The 9904-nt window shown below is 33.9% G+C and overlaps 2 protein-coding genes across 5 annotated transcripts in view; one reads left to right on the forward strand and one right to left on the reverse strand.

Annotated features, from left to right (window-relative positions):
• Nucleotides 1-652: 652 nt before the first annotated feature.
• Nucleotides 653-2835, reverse strand: LOC106786700 (synaptobrevin-1). Of its 4 annotated transcripts, XM_014748374.1 has the most exons (4): nucleotides 1807-1864; nucleotides 1700-1730; nucleotides 1155-1477; nucleotides 653-1072 (listed from the first exon to the last, which is right to left on the reverse strand). In XM_014748374.1, exons 3-4 carry the CDS (start codon nucleotides 1471-1473, stop codon nucleotides 1014-1016), a joined length of 378 nt encoding a protein of 125 aa, XP_014603860.1. In that variant the 5' UTR covers nucleotides 1474-1477; nucleotides 1700-1730; nucleotides 1807-1864; the 3' UTR covers nucleotides 653-1013. The 4 variants fall into 4 exon arrangements, with proteins under 4 accessions (XP_014603860.1, XP_014603859.1, XP_014603858.1 ...); XM_014748373.1 differs by lacking the exons at nucleotides 1700-1730; nucleotides 1807-1864 and adding an exon at nucleotides 2685-2835; XM_014748372.1 differs by lacking the exons at nucleotides 1700-1730; nucleotides 1807-1864 and adding an exon at nucleotides 1955-2123.
• Nucleotides 2836-3695: 860 nt separating this feature from the next.
• LOC106786699 (vesicle-associated membrane protein 2-like) overlaps nucleotides 3696-9904 on the forward strand; it is a 14692-nt gene continuing 8483 nt past the window's right edge. The window contains exons 1-4 of the mRNA XM_014748370.1: nucleotides 3696-3900; nucleotides 6510-6754; nucleotides 7471-7550; nucleotides 7666-7717. Coding sequence (XP_014603856.1) covers nucleotides 3899-3900; nucleotides 6510-6754; nucleotides 7471-7550; nucleotides 7666-7717 — 379 coding nt within the window. The 5' untranslated portion in view covers nucleotides 3696-3898. The remainder of the gene's footprint in view (nucleotides 3901-6509; nucleotides 6755-7470; nucleotides 7551-7665; nucleotides 7718-9904) is intronic.

Genomic DNA, 9904 nt, shown 5'->3' on the forward strand with positions numbered 1-9904 from the left:
CAAATCTTTCTTCTCTATTTTTTTCTTTTATATTTTTTCTCTAAGAGCAAAAGGAGAACTCTATGAAACAATGTTTTTTGCGATCATCACATGACGTGAATGTTTTTTTAATCGATTTCAACGTCAGGTGATCGCTAATATCTTGAATAAATATTTACCGTTCTCTTATGAATCATATCCCGAGCAATATTGAAATTTTTCATAGTTTATTTTCACAGTTAACACTTTTGGCCCCGATCTTTCCATTCTTTGTATTCTTTTTCGGTAGATTCTTGACTATTTTCATTTGATCGTTGAATCGCCTATTTACGATTACAATTTGCTTTAATATTATTCATTTGATTTTTTAGCATGACAATCTAAAAATAAGGTTTATTTGTTAAAATAGTCGACGAAAGTAGTTACCCGCTAACCGTTCATCGAAGGCGTGTTAATTTCGTCCTCCATGTAAGTCGTACGAATGTTAATTCAAATATTATATCGTAATTCTCGTATATTACATTTTAAATAGACATTTTCTATGCATATGCAGTATTTTGCTGTCTCGCGCTCGAATGATAAAGTATTATAATATACTATAAGAGAAACTTCTCTACAATATAAAAGATAAGATGATAGGTATACAAAATGTAAATAGGAGTCACATAAAAAGAGTATAAACATTATATATTATGTATCCTCGATAAACGTACAATAAGCATTGCAACAACATAAAAAACCTTGGTATCTTTTAACATCAATTATTTAAAAAAAAAAAAAAAAAAGGCCACCCATATTAATACTGTGTTAAATATACAAATTGTGCAATCACGTAGATTAAGTCTCAAAAATATGCGCATCATTTTTATCCCTTAATTATATTATTAACCAGATCATACATTATATTTTCATAGAAATTTGTTTTATCATTATAATCTGTACATATTTTTGTCAGATAAACTTCATTTGTATATTATAACTCCAATATTGGAATATTCGACCAATACGATAAGTTACGTTACCCTTAAAAAACATTATGGAGCTGCAGTTGTGTTAGGATTATCAGAATCTGAAGAACTTGGTACAGCGGAGTCTATCAAAGACGTAAACAATGAAAAATGGAAAGATCATTTGGATCAAAAATATAATATAATATAAAAAAACTAGATACTTACATATAATAATGATCAAGATCACAACGCATATGATACCTATGATGATCATCATCTTAAGGTTCTTCCACCAATACTTTCTTTTAAGTTTACCAGCCTGTTGCTCAAATTGCGTTGCACCTTGTTGCAATGCATCGGCTCGATTCTCAAGCTCTGACAATTTCTGATCTCTTTCCAGTACTTTCTCTACGTTAACCTTCATTATTCCCACCACTTCGTCAACCGTAGCTTGTGTTTGTTGTAGTTTTTTACTAGATGCTGCCTGCTGCATATTTCTTGGCCCACCGATCTCAACTTCTGCAGAGTTGCCCACTCCGTCCATATTACTAAAACAGTTCAAATTATAGAAAGGAAAAATGTTTTACAAATAAAATCTTATTGTATAATTATACGAATACTATTATGATATGAATTTATTCTGTCTTTAACAATCCGAGAACATGATCATAGTGAATACCACAATTTATATAATAGTCAATCGTCGAAGGTGAAATAATTTACACTAATTTGCAAGAACAACGCCCATAACCTATATTCCAAGTACTTACATATGTTAGTGGCTAATAAACGATTACATTACTGCAAAAAAATAATTTTATCGCAAAAACAAACAATATGTAAAATAAAAGATATAACGAAAAAACAATATTCGTACCACATTGAGATTCTTTGACCAAATAAGTATTTCCGTTATCGTGTCATATCGATGAACTTTACCAAAACAATTTCTAATAACAAATCTTTACCGAATAACATAAATATTATCATTTATATATATACATATATACATATTATATACTTACGCGTAATACAAATTCTAGAAATTAAGGTAGAGAAAAGAAAAGAAAAAAAACACTCGCAATTATACCCGGCTACGAATAAGCCCACAAATTTCTGTCGATGACGAGCACAGTTTACAACAGTATGACACATGAAATGTAAGATGGCGCGATAATAATGACAAATACAACATTGACATTTTGCGTTATTTAAAATGAAGATACGTTATCGTGATAAAATAAACCAAGAAAAAAGAAAAATGCAAAAGAAATACTTTAAAAGATAAGGTAAATAAGAGATAATATGAAATAATTATATATATATGTATATATATATATTCATATTTATTATTATCCCCGTGAGAGTTTTCGTACCATTACCGACTGACTTTTTTAAATTGAAAGCGGGTTAATTCCCGCGTACAAATAATTTCGAAAAATGTATGCCAGGTGGCGCTAACGGTTCTCAAATGAAGTTGTAAAAAATCCAAATACGATCGATAACAACGTATAGCTAAAAATCAAATGATCGTTATTAATACGATATTTCGTATTATAAAATGTATATAAAAAATACAAAATCAAAGTTCATCTTCGAAAATATAAAAAGAAAAGCGAATCCGAGTACTTAGAAATCGAGCATTCATAGCGAAGTACATATAATCTTTAAGAGATTTAGGGCGTTATATGTAATCAAATTGATATTGTTTTTAAAAATGTAATAAAAGAAAAGATGCTTAGAACAATTACTCACCGTAATATACATCCATGGTAGTCTTATTTTGGTTAAAGATCACGTAGACACTGGGAATCTATCGGACTTCTACGTCCAACTCAATAACGACTCGCGACGAAAATCGCAACAACAGCATAAATAGAAGATTTTGCGGTTGATCCTGCGCATTCGCTCAACGCGTTCTTGACCAGGATCGTACACGAAAGTAGATAGCAAATTCTAGCAACATTTTAATTGCAAATAAACACTTTATATTTCGTCGAATCATCGTTAATTCTTCCATACGAAATTATATTTATTTCATTGTATTTGAGTATCGTTAAAATGTAACTTTGTTGAGTTGTATGATTAAAAGAGAAACTACAAATTACATAAAATATGAACAATTAAAAGCTGGAGCAAATTATATATCGTATTGCTGCTATATCCTAATATTTCTTATAAAAAAAAAATATATATATAGAAGTAGTATATTCTATCGTTCATTGAAATGAATCAAAAAATTACACAGAACAGAAATTGTATATTATTTCATTTTCTAAAAGATGCCTGAAATTTAGGGAAAGAAAAATAATACGAGGGCTGAGACAAGCCTTATTACATACCTGTATTCACCAGCGGGGTGTGTTCGCGCATGAGGGTTGATACGACGGGGGTGGCTTTTATTGACTGCATATTCCGTTGCGCTTGCGTCTCGTTTTTCTGCGACGTTCGATTCTATCGAATCTAGATGATCGATTCGTTGCTTTGACGCGAACATTTTAAATGTCCCGATCATTAGCAATCGTCTAAACAATGAATTAGCGATTGAAAATAATTACTATAATCAATGAAAGATAATACATGATATTTTGAAGATCGTGCGAGGATATTTCGATGAGACTTAGAGATTATTCGAATGTTAATTCAAAGGAACGCATGGATATGAAAATAAAGAGGAACGAAAGATAAAGGGGTCGAAGTTGATTCGAGATGTCGTTTCGAGAGCAGGTTCGATATATATCGAGAGGACGATCTCTGCCGCTTGGAAATTTTATCAATACCACGGTTATCTAGTCCGCCGCAGGCAGAGTTGCTCGCGAAATCTACGGGCTCGACGTCCGACGACGACGAGGACGACGAGGACGACGACGACGACGACGACGCCGACGACGAAGACAACGACGGGGTGGCAAAGGCTTGAAAATAGCCGTGTGAAGTAGAAAAAAGGACAGGAGCGAAATAAAACGAATATGTGAGTAATTACGATCATAGAAAAGTTTATTTCGATTGTTTGATCGTTCCTACGCGTTTTTAACGCTTTTTTTTAAAGCAGCAATGTCCACCGACACGAAAACTGTATGGTGTCTTTAATTACACATTGGCTCTATACTACACATATACATATATATACATACACGCATACGTATGTTCCTACGTCAAAACGAATGGAATTATTTAATGAAAAAAATGTCGGGGATACTTTTTGTTCTTACGATAAAGCAAGTCGGTGGAAACGAAATGAGTGATGAAAAATATATGAAAAAGTTTCGTTTCATCTACCTAAGTTTATATCGCGTAAGAAAAGAAAAACGTTCCATTGCAGAGAAGAACAATCGGTATTTGACATCCCTTCTCAGTGATGACGCATTTAGCTGGTCAGAACTTTCGATCGATTCTTGCTGAACGAGTCTGATTGGAAACCTTTCGATAGAACTTTCTCATCAATTCTAAGATCGTAGCTACGTCAAGAACGTGACATTTTTCTTCCTCCCTCCTCCCTCCTCCCTCCTCCCACCTCCCTCCTTCCCACCCTCTTTCACTCTCTCTGTTTCTTTCTTTATAGGACAGTAGAGCTCGATTTTTGCTACCATGATGGTCCTGCGCTCAATCGAAAAATCTCCCTATCGATAAACGAATAAAAAGGGAAGAAGATGCAACTCTATTTTCATGTCTTTTCCTTCCTTCTCATATACTTCCTCGCGATCGATTCTCTCATATAGGAGAGATCCATCCGCACCGCGTTAATGGAATTTCCAATAGACTGCACGGTCCGAAAGCTTGAAGCATTTTTAACGTTTCACCGGTGAAGTAGGTACCGTCGACGACGAAAAATACAACCAAGAGATTATTATACATTTCTTTAAATCAAATTGAAATGAGATATTTTGGCATCATTTATATACCCGTCTACGTTAGACGATCATTATTGTCGAGGTTATCTATTTTATCGAATTTTTTCATTAAATTTTTCAGCAAAACCATCGAGTTTGACCGTAAAGGTTATCTATGTGAAAAAAAGAAAAAAAGTAAAAGGAGAAACATAAAAAAAGTAAAAGACAAAAAAGATAAGAAATCGATCGTTTCGTAAACCGCCGTCTATACTCCAGTAATGTTTCTATATTTAGATAAATCGATGATGAACGCATTTACAGTAATGTCCTACGACTGGATCGTGAAAAAAAAGAAAGACGTGTCTCGAATGTACATATACGTAACTACCTACATATACGTAAACTCGAGATGAGTGGGAGTAAATGATATCATAGAAATGTTTCGTCATTGAAAAGCAACCCTCTTTGCGAAGAAACTTATGCGCTTGTTGTGTGTGTGTTGCTATCAATAAAATACCTTTTGATTCAACGAAATGACTATATCCTTACGCATTTTTTCTTTTTCTTCTTTTTTTTTTTAATCGATTAAACGCGATTTCTACGACGAATAATATTGTTGTTAAATACGAGTTAGTCTTCCTTCTTTAGGCTTTAGTTACATTACCTATAATCGAACAAAGGTATAAAAGCGATCGATATATTAATACGATTATCGAACTTTCGAGCTTTCTAGATAATTATAAAGCTATTTTTGTAGTATTTTTCCCAACTGCTAGTTCTTCGTCGACATCGTATACGCGACATGTTAATCTTGTTATATATGTCTATCCGTTTACTGACGCAACCCTGAAATATATATGACTAATAAGTTTTTCACCATACTCGCTGATTTTCTAACATACTCGAACGTGTAGAGACGGTCGGTGATCGATCGCGGCTGTTGCCGCTTGGTTCTTCGATCGGCTACCAAAAATAAAACCACTTTGAAGGTTTTTCTTAATGACAATTTTTTAATGCACCCGCTCCTTCGTTTATAATTAATGAAAAAAGGTTCGTAAATTGAAAGAAATAAATTTCTCTATTAAAATGATAAACTCGATAATCAGTAGGTAATTTGAAATTAATCATTTTTCCATATATTTTATTTTTCCATTAGAAAGAAAATCCACTGTAATTATGTGTAATTCAATGAAAACAGAGACCTAACATAGTTTAATCGTTAAAAGTATGATCATTATCGCAACATAAACTATAGAATAGTGAAATTAACATCGCTGCCAGGTATTCGAGTAAAGTTTTCGTATCGTGTAAAAGGTCAAATGGTACTGTGGAAACACCATAAAAGAAAACTCTTGAGAGATACATGACTAACCCGTAGGATATCTAATTTTCTAAATTTGAATGATTAAATTGATCAACAATGTAACTACCTAACCCGATCGATCGCATCTTTACCAAGATAGAACAAAAAAAAGCTTAATAAATACCATCAGGTTTTGACATTAATAAATAAACCTTGTCGTGAACTTTGGCCTTTAGCATGATGGAAATATAGTCTAGGAGTGAAAGTTTGACAAAATGATGAAATCTTGTTAGACTAGCTACGCGTTCTGCAAGACAATTGAACTATGACTAAAACACTCCTCGATATATATTTAACAAAAGAAAAACAATGAAGTTTTGATTCGATTGATAAATGTTGAAAGATTTGTAAGAGGTAAACAGATGTAAGATAAGTAAGATTTTTCAGGGCCACCGAAGGCGGTCTGAGGCCAAATGTCGGGGGTGCTGACCCGGGTGCGGGTGCAGGTGCGGATGCAAGTGCGGGAACCGATGCAATCGTCGGTGGGCCCAGGACGCCTCAACAAATCGCCTCGCAAAAGCGACTGCAGGCGACGCAGGCGCAGGTAGACGAGGTTGTCGACATTATGAAGACGAATGTAGAAAAAGTACTCGAACGTGATCAAAAGCTCTCCGAGCTCGATGACCGAGCAGGTGAGATTATCACTCAACACTTCTTCCTATTTTAATCCCTATCGTATCGGAATTAAATCATCGTTATTATAATCAATTCGAGAATATGAATAGTAATATTTCATGCTAATATTACTATTTCTTCCATCAAATTGTCAACAAGTGATTATTCTCAATGATAATGCTGCTTGGTCTCATGTTACTTTGGCTATAAAACAAATGCTGTTTAACTTTCAATGAGAACTTCTTCCACATTACTATCCTTACATTTAAGTAGTACAAGTCAAGCACTTATATAAGTGCAATCAGATATTTTTAGTAGTACAAATCAACCATTCTAAAAGTGGCTAGACATTTTTTAATCCATACATTTCATTATTTTTCACGGAGAACACATAAATGCACATTTTTTTTCTCTAGACATTGAAAATTTTGTCAAGACTATCAATTTGACATTATTCCAAGTGATTCGAAGCGATTGATAACCCATTCCTAAGTGCAATCCGATTGTCCGTGTCGATATATTGATTACCGTTAAAAAATCTCAAATCGATGTTAAAATTTCAAGTTAGGTATTGGCTGATTGGGGGTTCGATCGTTCGTTCCATCGCACCGCGTACAGTCTGGCCAAACAAATTATTTACTACTTCTGGACCGTATTAATCGTTTCATTCAAGAGAATCACCGCAACCATAACATTTCCTTATCGATTTCTTCTTTCTTTCTCCATCTTGTAGACGCACTCCAGCAAGGAGCGTCGCAGTTTGAACAACAAGCAGGAAAACTGAAAAGGAAGTTTTGGCTACAAAATTTAAAGGTAATTCCAAATACTCTTTTTTTCTCATTTATATTTTCTCTTTTTTTACTTATTTTTATCATTATTTTGTATCGAACGAGAAAACTAATCTTATGGTATTTCCTCTTTTCAACAGATGATGATCATCATGGGCGTCATCGCACTCATTATATTGATTATTATAGTTGGTAAGTATTCGTTATATATACCTCACGATCAACGCTATAACCACTATAACTGTCCACATATACAAATATATATATGGATATATATATGTATATGTATGTCGATGGTATTTCTTTGTCATTAAATATCGAACGACTGATCAGGTGCTCGTAATTCATAACTCTTTTCAAGTATTATGAAGTATTTTGTTCTTTTTTTATATACAAGTATAATAATCGTTAAAATTAAATTCCGAGCACTTGATTTGAGTCGTAAAAGCGTGTACGTCGTGTGATCTCCAAACGAAAGTAATTAACTTGTTTCTATCGATCGAGCTAATGCTTGAATCTGTCTCGTTCTTATGTCACACGGCGCATATATGTATATGTATAATATACATATATTATATATATATCTCTGTCGCGATCTATATTTTGGCTGTGTTAAGGGGAAAAGATAAGTACGTAAAGACGAATGTGCTTGCACGATGTAAAGGACGACGATGTGCCAAGCAAAGTGTCATTGTTGTTGCCCACGAGAGATTGCATTCAAATATGTCCAATTGTTTATTATCTTATTGTCGTTGCGATCACTGTTCTTTCACATTTCTCTTACTTATCGAAAGTAAAACGCGTCATGTCATCGTGCTTTGCTTCAATCGCAACAATCTCATTTATCGAACAAAGATTTTTTTACTAACACATCTCTTATACTATATAAATATATATATATTTATTATCCGAACTCCCCCCGAAAAATTTCATTTATTCAATCTCATTGAAATTAATCGTTCGTTAACAATTAGAAAAAAATATCCATACGTATCGTTAATACATGCCAAAATGAGAGGTTTCCACGTCAAGCATCATCTAACGTGTGATATCTCTTTGTTTCTCTTTTTCCGTCTAGTGTACTTCATGTAAGCACGCTGATTGGTGGAAGAGATTTGTGTGTGAGTGTATTCGAAGGTAGAAAGCAAATCAACTGCGACACTTATTGTTGTGTGTGTGTGTGTGTCTCTCTCTCTCTCTCTCTCTCTCTCTCTCCCCCTCCCTCCCTCCCTCTCTCCCTATTTCTATCTCTATTTCTGTCTATGTATCTACTAATTTATCTGTCTGCCTGTCTGTCTGTCTTTCTCTTCCTCTCTCTTTCTCTTTCTCTTTCTCTTTCTCTATCAATTTATCTATCTGTCTGTCTGTCTGTCTGTCTGTCTGTTTGTCTCGTTTATTTCGTAGGATGTACGAAACCTATATACGAAAATGTATGTTCATTTTGACTGTGCCCTGAAGTCCAAGAAACGAGCAAACTTTCTCGTAATTTTGTAAACAATACTTTCTTCCCCCACTTGTAAGTCTCGCTAGAGTCAACTTGAAAATCTTAAAGAAAGATGTTTCTCTCTCTCTCTCTCTCTCTCTCTCTCTCTCTCTTTCTCTCTCTCTCTCTCTCTCACTCTTACTGCCTTTATCTTTCTCTCTGTCTCTCTTCCTTGTCGCTCGATGTTAGTAATAAAATGATGCTCTCACGAGACTGACATTTGGATCTCGTCAATGTTACCTATATTATCTGCCTGTAATAGGTTTCCTTTGCTGGTGTATCTGTCGCTATCTGTATTCTTTAAACTCAGCCATCGCCCTATGTATATGTTACTGTCAAAGCCGGAAATCAGGTATTACTAGTAAATCCTCGGCATTACTATGAATGTGAATAGCCTTCAGACGAAGTCAGAAATAAGACTTTTTGGAGAGTTTTTCCTAGGCATCGAACATAATACTTTGATATCCTATAGAATATCAAATTACTATTTAAACAACATTGAAAAGAATACATCCTTGGGACAGGCACACACAGCGCTACGCAACCATTTCAAAGAAATATCAGAGATTGCAATGCTGTAAATTGTACAACTTTGCTATTTTTTTGAAAAGTTTCGGTAAATATTTTTTATGCTAAAAGTGAATAGATTTGAATAAAACTTATATTAAATTTAAGTACACTCTTTTGTCTACGCGTAGAATACCATATGGAGTTATAAATTCTTCAATTTCCGACTTCGTCTGAAGGCTCTTTGCATTCATAGTAATGCCGAGGAATTACTAGCAATGACGGATTTCCGGCTTTGACGGTAACATATATATACGATATCGATATCGATATCAATATCGATATCTATATCTATATATATATATATATATATATATATATATATATAT

This window comes from Polistes canadensis, unplaced genomic scaffold, assembly GCF_001313835.1.
Source record: "Polistes canadensis isolate GaletaPanama2010 unplaced genomic scaffold, ASM131383v1 scaffold_80, whole genome shotgun sequence".
Taxonomy (NCBI): Eukaryota; Metazoa; Arthropoda; class Insecta; order Hymenoptera; family Vespidae; genus Polistes; species Polistes canadensis.